Here is a 25,628-nt window from a genome sequence, read left to right as displayed (position 1 = left end):
GATCAGTTGTGTATGAACGAACACATCATTATATTTTGGTTCTATAGCACAACTTCTAGCACAGTCAAAATGAGTTTGTTTCCACTATATGTATAAAATATTATCTGAATCCAGACACCAGGCACCACAATGAATGGTTGGCTAGGAGCATTTGCCTTTAGGGATGCCATTAACCTCATCAATTTACGAGGATAAAAAAGAGTTGTTTCTCTACTTGAATTTATTGAAAGTGTCTCTTTTGGTCTCAGCTTAATATACAGAATGCAAAGAATCCCACACTGATATGGAATTGGTTTTCTTCTCATGCATATATTCCAGAATGCTGTGAGTCATCAAGCAGCAATGCCATTGTGATTCAATTATGGTACTCCATGTTACTCTATGATGCACCATATAAAATGTTCAAAATGGTTAGTCTTAATGTGAAGTAGGTAGAAAGTTCATGGCTTGAAAATACTGAAGAGGATTATTTCACTTACTCTGTGAGTAGCTCTATTTATGAATTATGTAATTCTTTAATGTGATTAATATGATTTAACTATCATAATGTCATGGTTAGTAATAATAGTTACCATTTCTTGAGCACTCACCAAATGCTAGGATCTACAGTCATTTATAGCAGCTAAGTGAAATACTCTATTCACAAAAGGGTAAATATCATATGATTCCACTTACATGAGGTGTTTAGAATAGTCAAATTCATAGAAACAAGAAGTAGAATTATGGTTGGCAGGAGAATGGAGAGTTCTTGTTTAATGGGGACAGAGTTTCAGTTTGGGAAGATGAAAAGAGTTCTGGAGATGGAAAGTGGTGCTAGTTTTACAACAATATGAATGTACTTAATGCCATTGGATAAACTTTATATTTTACAATTTAAAACGTTATATTCTAAGCTTTGTTTGCTAATAGTTCATTTAGGACTTTTGCAAAATAAACATACAATTACAGTTTAGCCGTTTCTGAGGCTCTAGAATGACCCTTCTTATGCCTATCTTAGTTGTACAGATTATAAGGTGGTAATGTATAGGCTTCTGGCTGGTTTGGCTCAGTGGATTGAGCGTCGGCCTGCGAGCTAAGTGTCGCTGGTTCGATCTTCCAGTCAGGGCACATCAGAGAAGGAAAACTCTGACTCCAAAAAACCTCCGCTGCCTTGCGGCATACCTCTTCAGGGGAAAGGCTAAGGGAGTAAACCCCGACAGAAAATCCGGAGCCGGAGTCCCTAAGGCGGTTTGACGTTGTAGTCAACACCGGCAACTCCTGCGGCGCACCTGAAGCCAAGCTGTATTGACTCCGTCTTTCCCTTGGACCCTTCAGCTGCGAAGAGAGGGGGGGTCTGCTGCATGGGCAACAGCAGACCCTCCATATCACCCTGCCCAGGCTCTGTAGCTTCAGCTTCACTGGAGAGGACACTCCAGCGTCATCGCAAGATGTCGATTCAACACGGGAGGAGACAGATACCGTGTCACTCCCGAGTCGGACTGCACAACCATTCTCGGCGGTGCAGATAGACTCTTAAGAAGCTACACCATCGTCTCTCGAGATGGACGGCTGCCGCCACAATGATCTGCTTAGCATCAGGTAGGTATCTTTATTCCTACTTGCAGATGAGGACTCTGAGTCTTTCAAATATTATGTAACAGCATGTGGTGAAATTCATATATGAAAATCCAATTGGTTTGAATTTCAAGCTCATTCTAAGCACTAGCCATTGTGATCCTCTGATGCTATGCTATATTCCACACCAATGCAAATTATCACCCTATAAATTTCCAATCAGAATAAGACAAAGCAATTTGCAATCTAAAGAGCCCACTTTCACTTCAAAGTAAAACATTTCCAGGACAGGTAAGCACAAGTGCTTTTACCTCCTTAAGAAGAAAGCATAAGGAAAGGGAAGAACAGGATTAAAAGAAAATGAAAAACTGTGATAGCAGAAAGTGCAAAACTGTAGGCTGACAGCCTGAGCTGTAAACAAAATTTCCACTATCTTTTGAAATCTGTGGGCAGGCTCTGAATCTCTGAATCACAATAGTCTCATCTGCCAAAAAAGCTGACAATGCAGGCCCCTGCTTTACCTTCGAATGGGCAGTGCCACCCCTGCATTAAAAAAGATAGTGGGTTTCACAAAATATGCCCTCAACAAATGTTGAATAGGAGAGTAGGCATGAATTATGACTGTTTATTTCATTCTGCCAAATGTATGGTACTATTAAGCCTACTCAGTGTGGTATACCATTAAAAAGTAGCTTTTAAAGTTTCTCAGAATTAGAACTCATGCACTGTGACCCACATTGCTATAATGGCTGCTTTACTGGAACCATCAGGGAAGGCATATGTATCTGCAGGACAAGGAAACAGAACAGTGCTTTTTCTCTCTCCCTCAAGTGAAGAAAATCCAGTTCTGGGCTTGTTTCTATCTTAAGGTTAGTCAAATTAAGCAGTCCTATCTTTTTCATTTTACCCACTTCTCATGATTTAATGCCCTACTAGATTCTAAACGTGCCTTTAAAGCTGGCTCTTTTATCTTGGGTTTTGAAAGGCACAGTCTTGCCCTGGCCCACGTGGCTCAGTGGCTGGAGTGCCATCCTATAACTGAAAGGTTGAGGCCTCAATTCCCAATCAGGGCACATATCCATGTTGCCCGTTCATTCCTGGTTGGCAGTGCGACCCCTGTCCTGGTCCTGATGCCTATGATCATTGGTCTGGGATCCCCCGTCTGGGTGCACCAACCAATAGATGTCTCTCTCTCTCTCTCTCTCTCTCTCTCTCTCTCTCTCTCTCTCTCTCTCTCTCTCTCTCTCTCTCTCTCTCTCAAAAAGCAAAAAATGAAAAATGTTCTTAGGTGAGGATAAAACAAAAACTGAAAAGCAGTCTTGGGCACCACCCTTCATCCAAACGCCAGTGTGCTACAGTAGAGATTATTCCTTTATGCTAAGTATTGTTCTTTCCACAAACTCTTTTCAAAGATCAGTTTAGTCTAAATTCCTTTATCAGAGTAGAGAGAGATTTTAGTCAGGTGTACTTGTATTTAAATCTCTCTGGCTTCTGCCATGACCAGCTGTGTCAAGTCCTTCTTGCTTTGCAAAGTTGTCATTTGTCCTCCTTGTAAAATAGGAAAGATGCTACTTACCAAGCAAGGTTATTGAGGAGATGCTTTAATATGTAAAGTGTATAGTTTGGCTGTAATAAATGGTTAATATTAATGTTGATGAGTGCCCTGGGCCACCTAAAGCAATGGAAAGGGGGGTGGTTCGAATCTGTCCACGTCATAGTAGTGGGTGGGAAAGCGTCCTTGACTGAGATTCAAGCTCACCAATCAAATGTAAAGCAACTCCTCCTAAGGAGGTTCGCTCTCTCTGGTCATTTAATGAATTTCATTGATCCTTGTTAAATATATTGCTTTATCATTAAATCACTCTTGGTCATAAAGTACTTTTACATCTTATTATGAAACCTTTCCAATTAATCCCTATTTGTTGGAACATTAAAAACAACTATACGGACGTTTTTCAGAGAGTTTGAAAAATTGGGACTTTTGTCAGATACTAGGGCCCCCCCAAACTCCACTCCCACCCTCAAATATAAATCTGGTGGGGATTTTTCAGATTGCAGCCAAGGGTTTAATTCCCTTTTCCCCTCAGCGGCTGTGCCTCTCTACGCTCGAGGTAGGCGGGGTACCCGCCATCCGTGTGTGGTTTTGGGGTAGTAACCTCTTCTAGGGCGGCGGCTGCCTCCACCCACCGCGCGGCCCTGACGTCACAGTGATGCCTCGGTCCCCACCCGCTCTATAAAACAGCAGGTGAGCGCCGCACCTCGGGTTTGTTCGCACGCCTGGTCTCTGCGCCCGAGCTGGAACAGCGAGAACTCGAGGCGAGCTCCAGGCGCTGCAAGCGGCGCTCCAGCCGGCGCGGCCGGCGAGCACAGGGCTCACTGCCTCTTGCCCACCTCTTCTCCCACCCCCTCCCCTTCAGTCTTCAGCGCTCGTACTGGTTGCCTCAGAGACCGCGACGCCGCCGCTGCGCCGAGGGACCAATGAGAGCCCCGCTCCTGCCGCCGGCGCCGGTGGTGCTGTCACTCTTGATTCTCGGCTCAGGTGAGGACACCCCGGCTCCAAGCTGCCCGCGCTCCCCGCACCGCGGGCAAAAGCCGTCGCTTTGAGTTCTTATTCTTTTTCTTTTTTAAGTATATTTTATTGATTATGCTGTTACAGTTGTTCCATTTTCCCCCTTTGCCCCCCTTCCTCTAGTCCCCTCCTTCCCTCCAGCAATCCCTCCCCCCTTAGTTTATGTCCATGGGTCGTGCATGTAAGTTCCTTGGCTTCACCCTTTCCTATACCATTTTTAACATCCCCCTGTTTTGTTTCCACCATTTCCCCATTTTTCCCCATCCCTCTCCCAACTGATAACCCTCCAAATGATCCCGATATAGTGGCCTTGAGTTTTGCGGCAGCTTCTCAAACAAACAACAAACGCAACAACAAAACCCTTCCCCTTCGGGGTCCCTGGGAGGAGGAGAAAAGCGGGCAGGTGTCCCAGATGTTCCAGGCCAGGAAAAGGGTGCCTGAGAACTGCGCGCTTTTTTATTCAGTCCTGCTGGAGGAGACCTCAGAGATCCTGTGATCCAAACCCTTCCCTTTGCAGATAGAGAAACCAAGGTCCAGGGAGGTGAAGTCATTTCCGCAGATCTTAGAGTCCTTAAGTCCTGGACCCAGGAGTGCCGCCTCCTGCCTAAATTCTCTTCTGCCTAGTGATTTTGTGGGTATCTTGCTAGAGGACCTTGGGCTGTCCCAGGCTGAAGTTTACAAGCATCACTGTTTTACTGAGATCTAAAGGATAAACCAGGGGCTTGGTACTCCGGGATCCAAGTCTTAATCTAGTTCCCAGTTTTTTCTCAATTAAGAACAATCATTTTGAAACAGTGACAATAAGAACCATTATCAACTACTGTTTATATTACTTTTTGCATTTTATGCACATAGTCTTTGTAAAATGTGAGCACGTGTTAAGGAAATCTGATATATCTAGAACCTGGTGACATTTGAGCAACACAAATGCACTTGGTATGTGAAGAGATGGGTATATTTAGACAATATCTATTAAGTAGTTATGTATGTTAGATTAATTTGCCTATTTGGCAGTATTTTTGATGTGGAAATTATTGTAGACTCTGGGAAAAAGAAAACTTGATGAAAGAAGCTCTGTAATTGGAACAGCTGAGTTTGCTTGTTGGCAAACCATGAGGTTGCTTTCATAAGTGACTCAGTCACAATAGCACATGTGCAATAACTGCTTTGATATCAGAAGATAAGCATTTCCCCTGAACGCAGCTGACTGGTGAGAAAGGCGCTCTGCTTTATCTTTTCTTCCCTTGTTCTTTCTCCCACAGTCCATTATGCTGCTGGATCAGAGGGTAATGACACCTACTCTGGGAAAGGGGAACTGTTTTCTGGGGACCACAGTGCTGATGAATTTGAGGTGACCTCAACAAGTGAGATGTCCCCCATGAGTGAGATGCCTTCTGATAGTGAACTGTCTTCGGGGATTGACTATGCCTATGCAGAAGAATATGATTTTGAGTCACAAATATCTGGCTATATCATAGATGATTCAGTCAGAGGTGAGTAGATATAAGGCAAAATTGTAGACTACACGATCCATGTTTGTATGAGCAAAATTAATTCAAAAGAAAGCCACTCCTGGATCTTCCAGTGGCTTTCTGGTATGTCTGCCTGTTGCATATACTGCTAGGTAAGCTACAAACTAAGATGGAAAGAGCTATATGTAGACACATCCTATAGGTCTGAATCTCTAATGAATGATTTATGTCTATTAAGTCTAATTTCCACAACAACTCTATGAAATAGGAAATACCATTTTACAGGTGTAATAATTGAAGCTTGAAAAGGTTCACTGTCCTGCCCCAGGTTGCACAGCCAGCAAGCAGATGAGCCAGAATGAGAACTCCAATCTGTCTGATTCCATATACTACACTCTTTCCCATGGTGCCTCATGACTCCCATTATGAGAGAAAGACGTACACATCAGTCAGTCCTATCTACTCTATATCTCAGCTCCTCTATCCACTCCCATCACAACTCTTCCCTAAAGAACTGCATTCTAACACAAGCAAGGGAACAGAGGAAGGATTGGGGAAGGAGCAACTGGGCTTTAGCCTAAGTACTAGGTGTTGAGAAACTGGTAATAATAATAATAATATCTTCTGGAAATATTAAAGGACAGATATGCATGGATTTTATATCACAAGAATCACAATTTAACTCCAAATCCTATTTATCAGCTCAATAATAGTGACTAATGGTTTCCTCCTCTTTTGTTGTTATATGATCTTTAAGAAAGACCATTTGCTTAAAATGAAGAAAGACAAGGTCATTGATAAATCAGATCTAAATATCCTAGTATCATTAACTGTGGAGACAGGACATAAGGCCTCTTCTCTCCTGACCTTAGTTTCCTTGACTTCTCCCCATCTCTCTGGCTCCCCAAACTGGTGAGGGAGGGTGGATGATACCATAGGGAAGGGAATTGCTTAAGTGACAAGTGAGAAAAGCTTTAGTGAGCAACCCACTTTACTTCCTTGCTTTGAAACTTGTACTTTTATGTATGGTGGGAAAATGGTCTATTTATAATTCTTATTTTTGGAGGAATGATATTAGGCCACTAAAATTCTAGAAACTGTTGTTTTAAAGATGTTTCTAGTTGTTAACATTTCAAAGGCCAAATAAATTGTTACTGGTGAAAATGGCAAGTGGTTAAAATTGCAATGAATGCATTGTGTAACAGAGTGAAGTGTTGGTTGAACTCCTTTGAAAGGCTATTAAACCCAAGGGATTAATAATGTCTATCGTGGCACTTCAGCATGGTGACTATTTGTGTCTGTCTAAAATTTTTTAAAGTATATTTTATTGATTATGTTGTTACAGTACTCCCAATTTTTTCCCCTTTGCTCCCCTCTGCCCAGTACCTGCCTTCCCACAGCAATCCCATCCCCCTTAGTTCATGTCCATGAGTCGTGCATGTAAGTTCTTTGGCTTCACCCTTTCCTATATTATTCTTAACTTCCTCCTGTCTATTTTGTACCAGTTATGCTTCTTAATCCCTACACCATTTCCCCATTTCTCCCCCTTCCCCCTCCCAGCTGATAACCCTCCAAATGCTCTCTATATCTATGATTCTGTTCCTATTCTGGTTTGCTTAGTTGGATTTTGTTTTTATTTTTTAGATTCAGTTGTTGATAATTGTGAATTTGTTGTCATTTTAGTGTTCATAGTTTTGATCTTTTTCTTAAATAAGTCCCTTTAACATTTCATATAATAAGGGCTTGGTGATGATGAACTCTTTTAGCTTTACCTTGTCTGGGAAGTACTTTATCTGCCCTTCCATTCTAAATGATAGCCTTGTTGGATAGAGTAATCTTGTTTGTAAGTTCTTGCTTTTCATCACATTGAATACTTCTTGCCAGTCCCTTCTTGCCTGCAAAGTTTCTTTTGAGAAATCAGCTGAGAGTCTTATAGGCACCCCTTTGTAGGTAAGTCTCTGCTTTTCTCTTGCTGCTTTTAAGATTCTCTCTTTCTCTTGAACTTTTGGCATTTTAATTATGATGTGTCTTGGTGTGATCCTCTTTGGGTCTAGCTTGTTTGGGACTCCCTGTGCTTCCTAGACTTGTATGTCTATTTCCTTTGCCAAATCTGGGAATGTCTGATAAAATGCAGTGATAGTCTTTAAAACGTATCTATTAGAGGACTTGTTGTAACTTGTGGCACTTTTTTCATCATCAGAAGAAAGTTTCAATATAAAAATTGCATAATTATCTATTAAACATTGCTCCTAATTTGACTATTGTTAACGTTGATACAATAACCTGCTAACATATTTATATTTATTTATTGTTTTCTTAATCACAGGGTTATACCTTTGATACCCTTCCCTATGTTTCTAATATTTTCTAGTTAATGGATACTGCAGGACCACTATAATTAATGACATTATGACATTATATTTGCCTCTCTTCATTGAGCTCTGTTTGCTAAATACTTGTTCAGATAGACCTGTTCAGGGATTAGTATAACAAAAACGCACAGCTCTAACATGAAACTCCTTCTTCCTGTACTTAGCATGCAAGTAAACTGTACTCTGAATAACTATAACACTGAATAACATTTCTGTGGATATGAAGAAATGCTGAATCTCTGAAGTATCAAGTACAAATATATCTACCCTCCTAATTTTTCAAATAGATTGACCACAGAAATGAACTCCCAGAAGGTATCAATTAATTATAATTCATTGTAACCTGAGAGTTGGAGAAAACTGATGAAACAATGTGTAAATTTTAGTTTTTTCTACCCTCAGGTAATGCACACTAATTTGCAATCATAATAGTGAGCACTGGACCAATAGAGTATATAAAATCCACAAATATACTCATGTCCCACTTCAATCAATGTCATTGAATTTTTCAAGAGAAAACATAGTGTAGTAGAGTAATAATGTCTTTAATGTCCCAGAATTGATTCCTTTAGCTGCATGTCCCAGGGCAAATTATTTATCTTTACTCAACTTCAGTGTGCTCATCTATATCATCTGCATAACTGGGGAGCAATACAATTCACTGTGATTTGGGTTTAACTTAATTAACACTCATTATCAAGAATTTGGTATGTACCAGAAATTTGAGAACTGTCTTAAATATTTCATGGATCTTCTTAGGTAACTCATATTATTAATAATAATTATATTGATACAGATAAATTCAAAATGTGTTTCTAAGCTAATGAAATGACAAAGAGGTTCTGATTTATAAGGGCCACACAATACAGATATTCTTTTTGTCCTATTATTGTGTATGAGTTGTGTTAAATAATGAGGCAAATATAGGTATTTTCCCATGAGCTCTCAGATGCTAGGATTCTTTCTCTCATGTGTCCAAAATGATATTGAAGATGAAGAGATTGTTGTCAATAAATCTTTTTTTTTTTTTTTTAGTTGAACAGGTAGTTAAGCCCAAGGAAAATAAAACAGAAAGTGAAACTACTACAGGTAAAGTCAAAAGAAAGAAGCAAGGAAGAAAAAAAGGAAACAAAAAAAAAAATCCATGTGGTGCAAAATTTAAAAATTTCTGCATTCATGGAGAATGCATCTATAGAGAGGACATGAAAGCAGTAACATGCAAGTAAGTTTTGCTAAATTATGTAGAATTTTGTATTTCAATATGTCTGAAACACCTAGCTGTGAAAACCTTTTTTTTTTTTCCAGTGTATAAAACAAGGGTCTCCAAACCTTTTCTTCAAGGACCAACCAGATATGAAATATTTTAAACTTCCTGTGTCAAGATTACAAATTAAAATGTAAACGCTCAAAATGTAAAAACTATTTTTGGCTTGCACAGTGTTCAAAAACCTGGGAAATGGCCATATTTGACCCATGGGCTGTAGTTGGCTGACCAGTAGTATAAACCATCATTTTACAACATATACAGTATTCCTTCACTTATTGCAAGTATTACATTCTAGACCCCCCGCGATAGGTGAAAATCCACGAAGTAGGAACCTTACATTTATTTTAGTGTTTATATATATTTTAATGCTTTATAAACCCTTCCCACACACTTATAAACCGTTCCCAGTCCCTTATTAACCTTTCCCACTCCCTTATTAACCTTTTCCACACTTTTATAAACACTACTTATGTTCTTAAACATATTCTACACTCTTAAACCTACATAACTTTAACAACATACACACACAGTACCGCAAAATCCCGTGATATAGCAAAAAAATCCTTGGTAAGTAATTAAATATAATATTTTTAAAAATCCCACGATACAGTGAGGCCGTAATAAGTGAACCGCAATATAAAGAGGGACTACTATATTTTACAAAACCTCTTTTTTTTAAAGTTCTTAAAAACACTTTTCACAAAATGTTGTTCTATTGTCCTTCCCCCTAAAAGCTTCTAGAACATGAAATGATAGTGGAATGTATTAGCTGCATAACTAGTCACTAAACTCCTCAGTTGGTCATAAAAGGAGCACAAAGAATAAAAATAATCTCAACTTCTTCTTATCTGAATAGATAGATCTTTGGCTTAACTGTGTTCTATGTCTCATTATTTTGAAATATAAATATGAGGGGGACCAAAACCGAAACTCAAAATTACTTTCTGGAGGGCAGGCCCCTTGTAGTAAGACTTTCCCTGCTAGGTGAGTGTTCTAGGAACTGATCTGTATCAGTGTACCAGCTGGTGGTGTTGTGAGAGGCTGTGAGAAACTTCAGTGATTTTTTTTTTTTTTTAAGGCTTTTTCAAAATATTTGCCCATTTCATGATGGGTGATTTACAAGTGTACCTGCCCACATTGCGCTGAGTGTTCAGCAGTTTTTGACCCAAAATGGCATGACCCTATAACCTACCCTTCCTATTCACCCATCTAACTGCAAGCAACATTTTTTTGTTTCCCTGGATGAAAAACATCCTCAAAGGGAAACGTTTTGCCAATGTGGGAGAGGTGAAACAAAAAAACAGCAGAAGCACTAAAAACCATCAAAATTGATGAGTTTAAAAACTGTTTTGAGCAGTGGAAAAAAATGGTCTTGATAGGTGTATTGCATCAAATGGAGAGCAATCTGAAGGTGATTGAAGTTTAAACATGTAAAAATAAATACACGATTTTTTATGAATAAATTCTGTTTTGGGAGTATGTCCCCTCTCGTATATGGCATGACTTATTTTTTTAATACTATAATTAAATGGCTATGGCCTGGTAAGAAGGGGAAGGGTCTAGTTAAGGAACTAGTATAAATGATCCATGGACACAGACAGCTGGGTGGGGATTGACTCTGGGAGAAGGTGTGGGCAGGGTGGGGGAAAAGGTAGAACAACTCTAATAAAAAAAGTTTTAAAAAACTGAAAGAAATTCTTATCTATACTATAATTATACACTCTAATATAATTTTGTTTCATTTCTGTTCATAAATATTGAAAATCATTAAGATCATCAAATAAGTATCTTGATAATATGTTTAAATTACTCTTTCTATATTTATAATAAACAATATGAAAATTTTTAAAAAAGGAAAATAAACCTAAAATATATAGAATGTTTTTAGTTATGATAATTTTGGAGTGTGGATTATTTACAGATGTCATCTGGATTACTTTGGTGAACGGTGTGGCGAAAAGTCTATGAAGACTCACAGTATGGTTGACGGTGATTTATCAAAAATTACATTAACAGCCATAATTACCTTTATCTCAGCCACGGGCTTCACAGTTATTATTGTTATTTCAATGAAGTAAGTATGGCATACTTAACAATTTCTCATAAAATAATGCCAGGTTAATTTCAGTATTTTTTTTATCACAATGTACTATCATATTTTAAATAAATTATTCTATTGGCAACATGTAATCTTTGGTCATATCCTTACACTTCATTGACCAAGATCACAGAATGTGGCCCAAATTTATATTTACTTTGACCAGCATTGAAACTTAATATGTAAAGGCCTTTTTCACAAAATCTAGAAAATTTTTTTAATTTAAAAATTGATGGTTTGTTTCATGTCATATTTCTACACATGGCTACTTTAAACTCTAAGAGTGTTGATATCTTCTATGAATATCTTAAGCTTAAGCAAGCTTTCCAGAATCTAAATAAGGCCTAGTTCATACTAGATTGTCAAAAATACTGCTTTGGTACTAAAAATAACAAAGAGCTTCAAAACAGGATCCAAGAAAAGATATGCCTTCTGATTTTTTAGAATGCAAAATTCTGAATGAGGAATTTCATAGCATGGTACTAATTCACTTAAAGCTTATGCTTATTTTGTTATTGTCAAATCTAATATGGGAACTCAATTATAAAAAATAAAAACAACATTTCCTCCATAGGGTATTATGGTATGGTGTAGGAAGCAGGGACAATTCTATTACTGTTCTGCTCCTGCAGTATCTTCCCTGTGCTCACAATAACAGATCACATACTTCACTTCATGTCCAATGAATGTTAGAACTAGACCGTTTCAGCTTACAGACACTGGTGGGTATGTCAAAATGGCATTGTCTGTCAAACAGAAGTCAGTGAAGTAAGGAGGTTGGGAGAGGGTGTGAATAGCTCTGTAATGACTCATGTGCTACTAGAGCTTGGGAAAAGCAATAAACTCATTATTCTAATTTTAAGTCTTGGTAAATTACTTTAACAACTGGACTGTGTACATGATCAGCCACTCTTGCCATTCAGGAAACAAGGGGATATCTTCTGCCATTGTTTACTAATATTTTAAATACAGATCAGATAACAATAAAATGGTGCATAAAATTCTTTTATGATGCACATAAAGTTTGATATGTGGTTTAAATTTGTTTTGCACACCCTAGAAATGATTTTGATCTGTTAGTACCTCAAGGTAAATATGCAGATGTGTTTAGGGAGGATACCTTCAGACAAACCATTATTATTTGATATGGAAGGATAGAAGAAAAAACATTGCCAGTTAAAGAAGATGTTTTGAAGTAATTATTTAAACCTGTAATTATTCAAGTTGAAATATTGAATAACCCTTTGGCAAAACAGGGAAAAAGTTTATCATGCTGGCACTCTTAAAACTAAGTAGTGGCTTTTCTCCTTTTTTCTTATATTGTCCTTATATTTGAAATACATAACAAACACTAACTTAAGTCACAATTGCTATTTTTTATAATTGAAGTGAATTTTTTCTCAAACATCACAAAAGATCTTATGATTTTAACAACATTAGTGAATGAATTAAAGATCTACTAAAAATAGAATTGTTTCTACAACCCCAAGACTTTTAAACCATTGAGTTATTTTTAATAGAAAGTACCAATAAATAAAAGGGAGTATTTAATATATTTAGAAATAAATAAAACTCAAGTTGTTTTGTAAGCTTGTTTTAAAAAAATTAATCATTTAAATTATTTTGTTCAAGAATAAAATTTTTCTGTTATAAAACTACACTATCTTCTTCCTACATTTGTGAATGGTAACTGTGCTAAATTTTTAAAAATAACATATATTGGTGTGTTCCATGCCTTCTGAAGGTTTGCATCTCAAGGCACATTTATTTAAATATCAGTACTCCGGAAATGTGTTTATATAAAGACATCATGAACATCCCATTAAAAAGAATATGGGTGGTAATTTATAGTTGGGTTTAGATTTTGGTTTGATATAGAGTATATTGTGTAATGGTCTATCAGTACTCATAAAAAGGAGTTCTCTATACTCATGAAAATTCCAATTAATATATGGATAAATAAAACTTTGATGACAGTAGAATGTTTTGTTTTCTGTAGGCTTCGAAAACGAAACTTCAGGAAATATGAAGGAGAAGCTGAAGAACAAGAGACACTTCGACAAGAGAATGGAAATGTACATGCCTTAGCATAAATGAAGGTAATATTACAGGTTTGTGCTTTAAAAGATATCTTTAGGTCATATTCTATACTTTTGAAAGTGTAGCATTTATTAAGAAAAATGAGGAAAGTAAATGTTAATTATAGATACACTGTGAACACTGGCTACATTAAAGTGTTATTCATTGAGCATGAGATAAAGTTCAAAGGACTCTGTCCTGAGTATTATATGGATATAAAGATTTTGGAGACATAGATCCTCTACTCAAAGAACTTAATGGTTAGTAGATAGACAGTAGGATAAGGAACCAGAATACTAGGTGAAGTAAAACATGTGTCATAAAAAAGGAACCAATGGTTATTGCAAAGGACAGTATTTCATCTTTTCTTATAGCTGAGTAGTATTCCATTGTATAGCTCTACTACATCCTCTTTGGACCTTGAAAAAATCATGCTAAGCAAACTAAGACAGAAAGTCAAGAACGGTATGATTTTGCTCATATGTGGGATATAAAACTGAAAACAACAAATGAACAAACAAGAAAAACAAACAAAAATATGTAGACACCGACAACAGCATAGTGGTTATGAGAGGGAAGGGAGGGAGAGGGATATTAAAGGGTAAAAAGGGTCAATTATATGGTGATGAAAGACTTGACTTTGGGTGGTGGGCACACAATACAATATATGCATGATGTATCATAGAATTGTACACTTGAAGCGTATATAATTTTATTAACCAATGTCACTTCAATTAACTTAATTTTTAAAAAAGCTATGTTACATTTATGCAATGGAATACTCCTCAGCCATAAAAAAGAAAACTTTACCCTTTGTGACAGCATGGATGGACCTGGAGAACATTGTGCTAAGTGAAATAAGCCAGTCAGAGAAAGACAAATATCATGATTTCACTCATATGTGGAATCTAATGGACAAACTGAACTAACAAGCAAAACAGAGACAGACTTACAGAGAGCAGGCTTACAGCTCTTGGCAGGGGTGGGGGTTCAGGATGGAGGGGTTGAGAAAAAAATTAGAAAGAACTGATGGACATGGACAACAATTTGGTGACTCCCGGGTAGGTGGGTGGAGGTGGAAGAGAGTATAAGGGGGGTAAATGGTAATGAAAAAAATACAATAAAAAATAAGCTATTAAATTTTTTTTAAAGGAAAGGAACCAATGGTATATAAGGAGTTTCCAATGAGGGTATAAGGAATCCAGTAGAATGCATTTAGAGAGCAGGAAAGGGTGGAAATATAGGGTGGCATTGGAAGTGAGGCTTAAAGAACTAATGAGATTGGGACATGCAATTATGAAATAAGAGGAAGGTTAATGCTGTGAGATGCAGTAGAGCATTTTAGAAACTTGTGACAAATAGCCAAGTTCAAATGGGTGTTAAGGGAGATTAGGTTAAAATGGTAGGTTCAGCTCACATGATGAAGAGCTGATGTCAGAGTTCTTGCATTACAAATGTGAGGTGGAAACAGATGGCTGAAAGTCCTTTTAAAGAAAGGGAGTAGGAAGGGAGAAGGAGGTACAAATTTGAGGGAGCTTGGTTAAAGTATTTATTGTAGTTTTTATTTTTTAAATTTTTGTAAAGAGGAAGAATTGAACATGTTGGTAGTGAGAGGGTAGGAAGGTATGGACAGGGATATTTGGTTGGTAACAAAGTAAACAGCTAATGAAGCAAACTTCTAGTGGAAGAGGAAGGCAAGGAGTTCAAAGCCACACTTAAAGTCAGTCAGAAGAAAGAGCTCTAATTCCTCAGACATTCAGGAAAGGTGTCACATTTTTAAGTCATAGATTTTCTTCCTTTGATGGGTTTAAGAATTCTATGACATGCTTAATATGCATATTCCTAAACCAAATCCTAAATTGACTAAATCAGTATTTGCACTTTAACATTCTAGATGCTTGGGAAACCACTACATTTAGCATTGGTTAAATGCAGGCATTATGTTCTGAGACTATTACAGACAAGCTCAATAACTCATGGAATGGGTACTTATCCATGGCAGTGCTATACTTGGTACTTATTGCATGAAACTTATTAATGTGTGAGCTTAATGTGCTGAAGTTAAGACCACCAACATGAATAAGGGTAGAGTTTTGGTTACTTAGTGTAATTGAGATTTTAATTTTAATTTTTTATTTTTATTAAGTTTATTGGGGTTACATTGATTAACAAAATTATATAGATTTCAGGTATACAATTCTATAATACATAACACAAATATTGTGTGTTCACCACCCCAAGTCATGTCTCCTTCCATCACCATTTATCCCCCATTTACCTTCTTCTACCTCCTCCCAAGTAGGTCCCAGATGATTTTAGGGAAATGAATGTGCTGTGCTGGCACATAGTGGCTGCCTATTAACTGGTAGCTACTATTATTATGCCCTTGGTACTAATTATCTTAAATTAACTGTATAACATAAATGCAGTGAGCCACTTAATCTTTGTTTTTAATTATGTCCACTGCATAGATTTCGTTATCATGACTGTTGTTGCCTTTTTTTTTTTTTTTTTGATGAAACAGGTTTACATATATGCAGTCTTCTACCTAAGTATGCATGCAACCTAAAGAAGGATTCAAGTCAAAATGATATTTGGTCCCTGAAAACCTCACATCATTTTTCATAAGAGATCTTAGAAAAAAAATTTGACAGAAATTCTGATCCTTTGACATTTTCTTAAAGCTAGGTTGGAATTCAGCTTCTTTCTAACACTATTTTATTTTTGAACAGGTATCAGACTGGAGTCACTGTCAAGTCACAATCATGAGTGATGATTTGGTTCCTCTTTTCAATGGATCATAAGGAAACAGAACTTTTTTTTATTCTGATGGTTTCAAACTTTCAATTGTCACTTTTTATGTTGTCTTATTTCTGTACATAAAGATGCATGGAGAGAAAAAAATATTTTTTCAAGTTGTAAATAATTTATTTATTATTTAATGGAAGTGTATTTATTTTACAGCTCATTAAACTTTTTTAATCAAACAGATTGAGAGTTTGAATATTAGTTTTGAGATTGCAAGACTAGGTTTTTTTCTCCCAACACGTAAGTGATGATTTTAAAAGGAATTTCTCTCCTCTCGCCTTTTTTTTTACCATTTTATATTAATTTTCAAAACTCTCTTTTCCTAGAAAGCACTCTTAATGGGAAAATTATATACCTGAGTCACTTAGTTCTCCCACAAATACTAATATCTCAAACTGGCCTTTCTTATTCCATGTAGAATATATTACAAATCCTGGTAATTCTAAAAGTCACTAAAATCAACATACAGTGCTGCCTCTCTGTTATAGTAGACACACATACTATGAAAGAAAGAAAATCCACTGCTCATCATTATTATCACCATTAAAAAGGAGACAAAAATAGGTGGGATTTCAAGAGAACCAGGAAGTATTTAGATTTGAGACTTCTCTCCCTAATATTATGACATAAATATATAAAGCATTTAAAACCAATATCTCTCTTCCCTACCCTTGCCATTACTTTCTTACATTTTAAATAAATACATGTGTATTTGTGGTGGGTGGTCTTTCAAGAACATTAATGTTATCTACTGACTTGCAGTCTGGTTCCTGGCTGGGCAACTAGGTTCCCTGCATGCAAAACAACTTTCAAAAGATGTGAGGAGAGGTTTCTGGCCAAGATGGAGGCCTAGACTGACACGCTCCATCTCCCTCCACAACTAAGAAGGAATATATCTACTGAAACACCAGAAATAACCAGAAGTTCCAGAAAATAAAGCTACATGGAAGGCCAACATATGAAGTTATAAAGAAATTGTGCTTGTCCAGGTGGGTAGGAGGGGCAAAGCCAGGGTGGAGAGGTCAAGCTGTGCTGGCAGTGGCAGCTGCGGTGATGGCAGCGGGACAGTGGTAAGCACAGACACCTGTATTTAAGGGGAGGAGAGAAACACCTGGGGAGCACCCCCAGCTGCAGACCAAACCCATCAGCTTGCGATTTTAACACTGGGGAAGGCAGATCCCCATTGCCCTGGACTTTGAGGGCTGGAGTGGGTGGGAATGGAGGAAGAAGCTCCCAGTCTCTCAGCGGAGAGTAAACAGCAAAAATCTATCTTGGATCCCTGCCCCCACACAAAATGCCACAGCGTGGTGAGAAGGGTTGCCCTGTAGTGACAAGTGCATGGGGCTCCAACCCCTATAGCATAGGAGGTGTGACAGCCCTGCCCAGGAAACAAAGGTAAACACAAAACTGTCAGGATGGCACAGATCATGATAGAGATCCCAGTGACACAGATGACCAGCCAGCAAATATCTGACCTAACAGATCAGCAGATAGAAAATATTTCTGAGGCACAGTTCAGAGCTTTGGTTGTATGAATGCTTACAGACATAACAGCAGATCTTAAACAAGATGTGGAAGGAACAAAGGCTAGTCCTGCTGAAATAAACAAAAATACATACAAAACTAATGGTGAGGGCAAGAAAACCAGGGATCAAATCAACAAATCGGAACACAGAGAAGGAACAAATAATCACCCAATGCAGAAAGAGGAAACAAAAAGGAAAAGGAGGAGAGGCTCAGAAACCTATGGGACAGCTATAAGCAGGCCAACATCTGAATCATAGGGTGGCCAGAAGGAGAAGGAGAAGAACTAGAAACTGAAAAATTATGTGAAAAAATAATGAAGCAGAACATCTCTAACTTGGGGAAGGAAATGGACTTACAGGTCCAGGAAGCACAGAGAATTCCAAAACAATTGGACCCAGGGAGAACCACACCAAGACACATTATAATCAAAATGTCAAAAATTAAGGCTAAAGAGAGAATCTTAAAAGAAGCAAAAGAGAAGAAAAGAATTACATACAAAGGGGTCCCAATAAGAAAATCCGCAGATTTCTCAAAAGAAACTCTGTGGGCAAAAAGGGACTGGCAAGAAATATTCAAAGTAATGAAAAGCAAAAACCTACAACCACGATTATTCTATCCAGCAAAGCTGTCATTCAGAATAGAAGGGCAGAGAAAGTGTTTCCAGGACAAAGTAAAACTGAAAGAGTTCATCAGATCCAAACCACTGTTATATGAGATGTTAAAGGGACTTGTTTAGGAGAAAGAGGATCAAAACTATGAACATTAAAATGAAAACTGTATCACAACAACTAACAACAGAAGCTAGGGAATCAAAACAAAGGTAAACTAAGTAGGCAATGAGAGTGGGAAAAGAATTATAGGTATGGGGAACATTTTGTGGGGAGGTCAGCAGCGAGGGGGAAGGGGGCAAAGGGAAGGAGATGGTCCAGGAATTAAGAAGCATAGTAGGAGGGAGTGGAGTAGATAGGAAGATGTTGAGAAGAACTATATACACAACCAATGGGCATGGACTAAGGGGGGTGGACAACTGGAGAGGGGAATCACTGGGTGGAGGGGAACAAAGGGAAAAGAAATTGAGACAGCTGTAACAGCATAATCACTAAAGCATATTAAAAAAAATAAATTGAAAAAAAAAGTTGTGAGGAGTATCTTGAGGAAATTAACCAATAATAAACATAATTCCAGCAGTTGTCCTGTAGAATTTCATGAATGAAAGGCACCTTACACATTAATCCTTTCATCTCTCTTTAGCATACTATTCACCAAATTCTTGCCCACTAATCATCTAATCAGTTCCTTCCCAGAGTAACCTGTGCATTGTCACTTCAGTTTTAAATGATTACATGCCCAAGGCCCCCTGCCAGAGATTCTGACTTAAATGGACTGGAGTGTTTTGTCTTATTTTGTTTTTTGCTTAACCCTTAACCTTTTTAAACCAGCCCCCAACACCTGACCCCTCTAATGGCTGTCAGTCTGTTTTCTGTATCTATTAGTTTGTTTCTATTTTGTTTTTTATTTTGTTCATTAGATTCCACATCTAAGTGAAATTGTATGGTATTTGGCTTAATTCACTTAACATAATATTCTCCAGGTCTATCCATGCTATTGCAAAAGGTAAGATTTCCTTCTTTTTTTTTATGACCATGTGGTGTTTCATTGTGTAGAGGTACCACAGCTATTTTATCTAATTCATTTACTGATGAGTGAGCTGCTCCCAAATTTTGAAGATTGTAAATAACTCTGCAATGAACATAGGGGTGCATACATTCTTTCAAGTCAATGTTTCAGGTTTCTTTGGCTATATTTCCAGAAGTGGAGTTGCTGGGTCATAAGGCAGTTCTATTTTTAATTTTTAAAGGAAACTCCATACTGTTTTCCACTGTGGCTGCACTAATTGACATTCCCACCAAGAGTGCACAAGGGGTCATTTTTAATTATTTGTTTTTGTTTATTTATTTATTTATTTATTTATTTATTTATAGAGAGAGGGGAAGAGAGGGAGAGAAACATCGATGTGTGAGAGAAACACTGGTTGCCTCTCCCATGTTCCCTAACCAGGGACTGGGCCTGCAACCCAGGAATGTGCCCTAACCAGGAATTGAATCAGCAACCTTCCTATTTGTGAGACAATGCTCAGCCACCTGTGCCATACCAGTCAGGGTGAGGGGTTCCCTTTTCTCCATATCCTCAACAGCACTTGTAGTTTGTTGATTTATTGATGATAATCATCTTAACCGGTGTGAGGTGATATTTCATTGTAGTTTTAATTTGAATTTTTCTAAAGATTAGTGGTGTTGTACATCTTTTCATATGCCTATTGGCCATCTGTATGTCCTCTTTTGGAAAGTATCTATTCAGGTAATTTGACCACTTTTTAATTGGATATTTTAGGGGGGGTGTTGAGTTTTTATAAGTTCTTTTTTGGATATTAATCCCTTATCAGATGTATCATTGGTGAACATGATCCCCCATTCAGTAGGTCGTTTTTCATCTTTTTGATGGTTTCCTTTGCTGTGCAAAAACATTTTAGTTCAATGTAATCCCATTTGTTTATTTTCTCTCTTTTTTCCCTTGCCCAAGAAGACATATCAGAAAAAAATATTGCTGAGAGAAATGCCTGAGATTTCACTGCCTATGTTTCTTCCTAGGATATTTATGGTTTCAAGTCTTGCATTTAAGTCTTTAACCCCTTTTGAGTTTTTTCTTGTGTATAATGTAAAAAGCTAGACTAATTTTATTTTTTTTGCATGTTTCTATTCAATTTTTCCAACACCATTTATTGAATAGACTATCTTTACCCCATTGTATGTTCTTGCTCCCTTTGTCCAATAGTAATTGACCATAAAGGTGTGGATTTATTTCTGGGCTCTCAATTCTGTTCCACTGATTTATGTGTCTGTTTTTATGCCAGTATCATTATGTTTTGATAACTATGGCCTTGTAGTATACACTTTGATATCAGGTAGCATAATTCCTCCAATTTTGTTTTCCTTTATCAAGATTGCTGTGGCTACTCAGTGTCTTTTGTTGTTCCATATAAATTTTTGGAATATTTGTTTTAGTTCTGTGAAATATGCCATGGGTATCTTGATAGAAATTACATTGAATCTATAAATTGCTCTGGGTAGTATGCATTTTAATGATGTTAATTATTCTTATCCATGAATATGGTATATCCTTCCACTTACTTCTATCTTCTTCAATTTCTTTCTTCAGTGTCTTAGAATTTTCCAATACAGGTCTTTTACAATCTTGGTTAAATTTATTCCAAGGTATTTTTTTATGCAGCTGTAAATGGATTGTTTTTTTAGTTTCCCTTTATGATAGTTCATTATTGGTGTATAAAGATGCAACTAATTTCTGAATATTTATTTTGTATCTTGTTGCTTTACTGAATTCATTTATTACTTCTAGTAGTTTTTGGTGGAATCTTCAAGGGCTCTTTATAACCAGTATAATGTCATCTGCAAATAATGACAATTTTACTTTTTTCTTTTCAATCTGAATACCTTTCATTTCATCTTGTCTAATCGGTATGGCTAGAACTTTCCAGTATTACAGTATTATATATTGTAAAAGTGGCAAAGTGGACATTACTATCTTGTTCCTGATATTAAGAGAAATGCTTTTAGTTTTTGCTCATTGAGTATGAGATACAGACATTATAGGATTACCAAATGGAAAGGGAGGTGAGAGATGTAAAAGAAGATAAAGGGGTAATATATGGTGAATAAGGAAACCTGACTTTGGGCAGTGAACACACAATACAATATACAGATGATGTATTATAACATTGTACACCTGAAACCTATATAATTTTATTAACCAATGTTACCTTAATAAATCAATAATTATTAAAGAAATAAATAAACCATTGAATTTCAAAAAAAAACCATAAATGGACAAACAAAATAAAACAAAAAATACTGATAGAAACAGAACAGAGGGGAGGAGACTTGGGATAGGTAAAAAAAGTGAAAGGGAATATAGTCAATTATACTGTGATAGCTTTGCATAATGACAGATGGTTACTAGACTAAGTGTGGTGATCACAGTGTAAGGTCTATAAATCTCAAAACACAAATATAAACCTAAAACTGATTTAATAGTGTATGCTAACTATACTTTAATAAAAACTTTAAATAAATAAATAGACTGGAGTGGGTCATTGCCATCTGTATTTTTAAAGACCCCTAGATATTTCCTCTTTACACCCTATGCTGAGAGTCTCAGATTCACCTCAGCCTAGACATTTACAGTATGCATTTCCTTCAACCTTACTTGAAAAATATATATTGTGGATGATTCAAGTACAGTGCTAGAACACTAGTCAAATTCCTGACTTTGATACATTTTCCATCTAGTTGGCAAGAGAGAGTGCAGTAAACAACGGATGAGGTGTGTATCAAGATCCCAGCTCAGCCTGGTAAGTCAGGGAAGGCTTCCTATAGAGATGCTACCCAAGATTATCCTTGAAGGATGAGTAGGAGTTGTGTAGAGAAGGTCATTATAGACACAAACAAAATAAAAAATCATTAAAGAGTATGACCTGAAAGTAAAAGTACATAAATATTTTAGTATTATTGAAACAAAGTATGAAGTCAACAGGCTGTAAAGGAAGCTGGACTGGTAAGGGCAGGGTCACACTGGAACTTTAACTTACACTCCAGGCCTTGAGGAACCATTCAAGCAGTTGATCAGTGTAGAAACTGGATCAGATTTGCTTTCCAAGTAGGTCACAGGCAACATGTGTGGGAGGGATCTGAACCAAAGCCAAAAGGCAGAAGACTGGATTGGAAACAGTTGAAATAGGCCAAGAGAGAAATGAAGAGCACCTGAAGCTGGGAAGTGACAACAGTGAAAGAGAAACTCATCTGGCTATTATTTAAAATCAAAGAAAGGAGAAATGAGTTTCCCAGAAAAGAAAAAGCTGAAGAAGTTTGTTAACATCAAACAAGTACTGCAACAAATGTTAAAGTGTTGCTTTAAGAAGAAGAATGAGAAGAAAAAGAGAAAAAAAAAACAGAGCAAACAGTATAACAATAAAATGTCACTACATATGTATCTATCAATAATCACCTTAAATGTAAATGGTTTAAATATTTTAGCCAAAACAAATAGGGTAGCTGCATGGATAAGAAAACAAGACCCAGATATATGCTGCCTCCAGGAGACCCATCTCAGACCAAAAGATATACACAGACTAAAAATAAAGGGATGAAAAAAGATATTTCATGCAAAGGAAAAAGAAAAGAAAAAAAGCTGGGGTAACAGTACTTATATCTGACAAAACTAAGGCTATAGTAAGAGACAAAGAAGGACACTACATAATGATAAAGGGAACAATCCAACAAGAGGATATAACCCTAATAAACTTTTACTCACCTAATATAGGAGCAGCTAAATATGTAAAGCAAATCTTGATGAACATAAAGGGAGATATCAACAGAAATGGAGTCATAGTTTGGGGATTTTAACACCGCACTGACTTCAATGGATAGATCTTCCAGGCAGAAAATCAACAAGGAGACAGCAGCCTTCAATGACACACCAGATCAAATGTATGTAATTGATATTTTCAGAGCATTTCACCCCAAAGAAACAGAATATACATACACATAGAATGTTTTCTAGACCACATGTTAGGATGCAAAACATGTTTTGATAAATTTAAAAGACTGAAATTATATCAAGCATTTCCTCCAATCACAATGTTATAAAATTAGAAATCAATCACAAGAAGGCATACTGAAAAACATGCAAAGATGAGGAAGCTAAATAACGTGTTACTAAACAATGAATGGGTCAACAACAAGGTCAAGAAAGAAATCAAAAGATACCTTGAAACAAATAAAAATGGGGATGCAACAATCCAAAATCTGTGGACCCTGGGAAAGCAATCCTAAGAGGGAAATTTATAGCATTACAGGCCCATCTCAAAAAATAAGAAAAAGCTCAAGTAAACAATCTAACTTTACACTTAAAGGAACTTGAAAAAGAAAAATAAACAAAGCTCAAAGAGAGTAGAAGGAAGGAAATAATGAAGATTAGAGCAGAAACAAATGAAATAGAGTCTAAAAAAATGATACAAAGGGTCAATCAATCCAAGAACTGGTTCTCTGAAAAGATAAACAAGATTGACAAAGACTTAACCAGCCTCATCAAGAAAAAAAGAAAAAGGACTCAAATAAATAAAATCAGAAATGAAAGAAGAGAAATAACAACTGACACCAAGGAAATACAAAGGATTGTAAGAAAATATTGCAAACAACTACTCCCCCCAAAAAACTGAACAACCTGGATGAAATGGATGAATTCTTAGAAACATACAATCATCCAAACCTAAATCAGGAGGAATCAGAGAATCCGAATAGACAAATTACTCCTAGTGAAATTGAAGCAGTAATCAGAAAACTTCCAACAAACAAGTGTCCTGGACCAGATGGCTTCACAGATGAATTTTACCAAACATTCCTGAAGAACTAACACCTCTCTTTCTGAAACTATTTCAAAAAATTCAAGAGGAGGAAAAGCTCCTAAGCTCATTTTATGAGGCCAGCATTATGCTAATTTCAAAACCAGATAAAGACACTACAAAGAAAGAAAACTATAGGCCAATAACACTGATGAACATAGATGCTAAAATTCTCAACAAAATATTAGCAAACCAAGTACAGCATGCATAAAAAAATCATACAGCATGATCAAGTGGGATTTATTTTGGGAAAACAAGGTTGGTACAACATTCACAAATCAATATATATGATTCACCACATAAACAAAAAAAAGGATAAAAACCACATGATCACATGAAAAAACATTTGATAAACTCCAGCACACATTTATGACCAAAACTCTCAGCAAAGTGGGAATAGAGGGAACATACCTAAACGTAATAAAGGCCATATATGACAAAGCCACTACCACCATCATCGTCGTTGTCGTCGGCAGTCGTCCGTCTCGAGAGATGATGGCGTAGCTTCTTGAGAGTCTATCTGCACCGCCGAGAATGGCTGTGCAGTCCGACTCGGGAGTGACAATCCCTGCCGCACTTGTTACAGGTGAAGGCAGATGGCTGTTGTTGCTGCTGTTGACGCTGCTTCCGCCTCGATCTTTTCTGGACCGCCTCCTCGTTGCGCGCAGCCTCTGCGCGTGACGTACCTTGCCTGACCGCGAGCCTCCAGGCTAGGCGGTCATCTGCTTGAACTTCCCATGTGTTGAGATTGATGGAGCATTGTGTCATGTCCTTTTTGCAGATGTCTTTGAACCGCAGTTTTGGGCGCCCTGTCATCCTCTTGCCTTCTGCTAGCTCGCCGTAGAGGAGGTCTTTGGGAATACGGCCTGCATCCATTCTTTTGACATGGCCGAGCCACCTGAGGCGTCTCTCACTAAGAACTGCATGCAAACTGCTCATGTTGGCTCGCTTCAGCACCTCGGTGTTGGGAACCTTATCCTGCCAGGTGACATACAGGACGCATCGCAGGCACCTCATGTGGAAGCTGTTGAGTTTCCTTTCGTGCCTTGCGTAGGTGGTCCACGTCTCGCTGCCATAGAGGAGAGTGCTGAGTACGCAGGCTTGGTAGATGCGCAGTCTGGTTTTCTCAGTGAGGCTGGAATTGTTCCACACTCGCCAGTTCAGTTTGGCCATAACTGTTAGACCCTTGCTTCCCGCGTCTACCACCATCATACTCAACAGGTAAAAACTATAAGCATTCCCTTTAATATCAGTAACAAGACAGGGATGTCTGCTTTTACCTCTCTCACTCAACATAGTACTGGAAATCTTAGCCACAGCAATCAGAAAACATGAAGAAATAAAAGGCATCCAGACTTACACCCAACATGGAGGCCTAGACAGACACGCTGCATCTCCCTCCACAAC

The 25,628-nt window shown here is 37.4% G+C and overlaps 1 protein-coding gene across 1 annotated transcript; it reads left to right on the top strand.

The window, feature by feature from the left end:
• Positions 1-3,818: 3,818 nt before the first annotated feature.
• Positions 3,819-16,398, top strand: AREG (amphiregulin). The gene is made up of 6 exons (XM_090268109.1): positions 3,819-4,093; positions 5,386-5,616; positions 9,003-9,189; positions 11,156-11,308; positions 13,332-13,443; positions 16,144-16,398. Exons 1-5 carry the CDS (start codon positions 4,033-4,035, stop codon positions 13,423-13,425), a joined length of 726 nt encoding a protein of 241 aa, XP_090124235.1. The 5' UTR covers positions 3,819-4,032; the 3' UTR covers positions 13,426-13,443; positions 16,144-16,398.
• Positions 16,399-25,628: the final 9,230 nt, after the last annotated feature.

The sequence above is a fragment of the Furipterus horrens genome, unplaced genomic scaffold (genome assembly GCF_987537825.1).
Source record: "Furipterus horrens unplaced genomic scaffold, mFurHor1.1.pri manual_scaffold_2, whole genome shotgun sequence".
NCBI classification, from domain to species: domain Eukaryota; kingdom Metazoa; phylum Chordata; class Mammalia; order Chiroptera; family Furipteridae; genus Furipterus; species Furipterus horrens.
The sequence above is the reverse complement of the archived record's forward strand: the minus strand, read 5'-3'. Positions and strand labels throughout refer to the sequence as shown.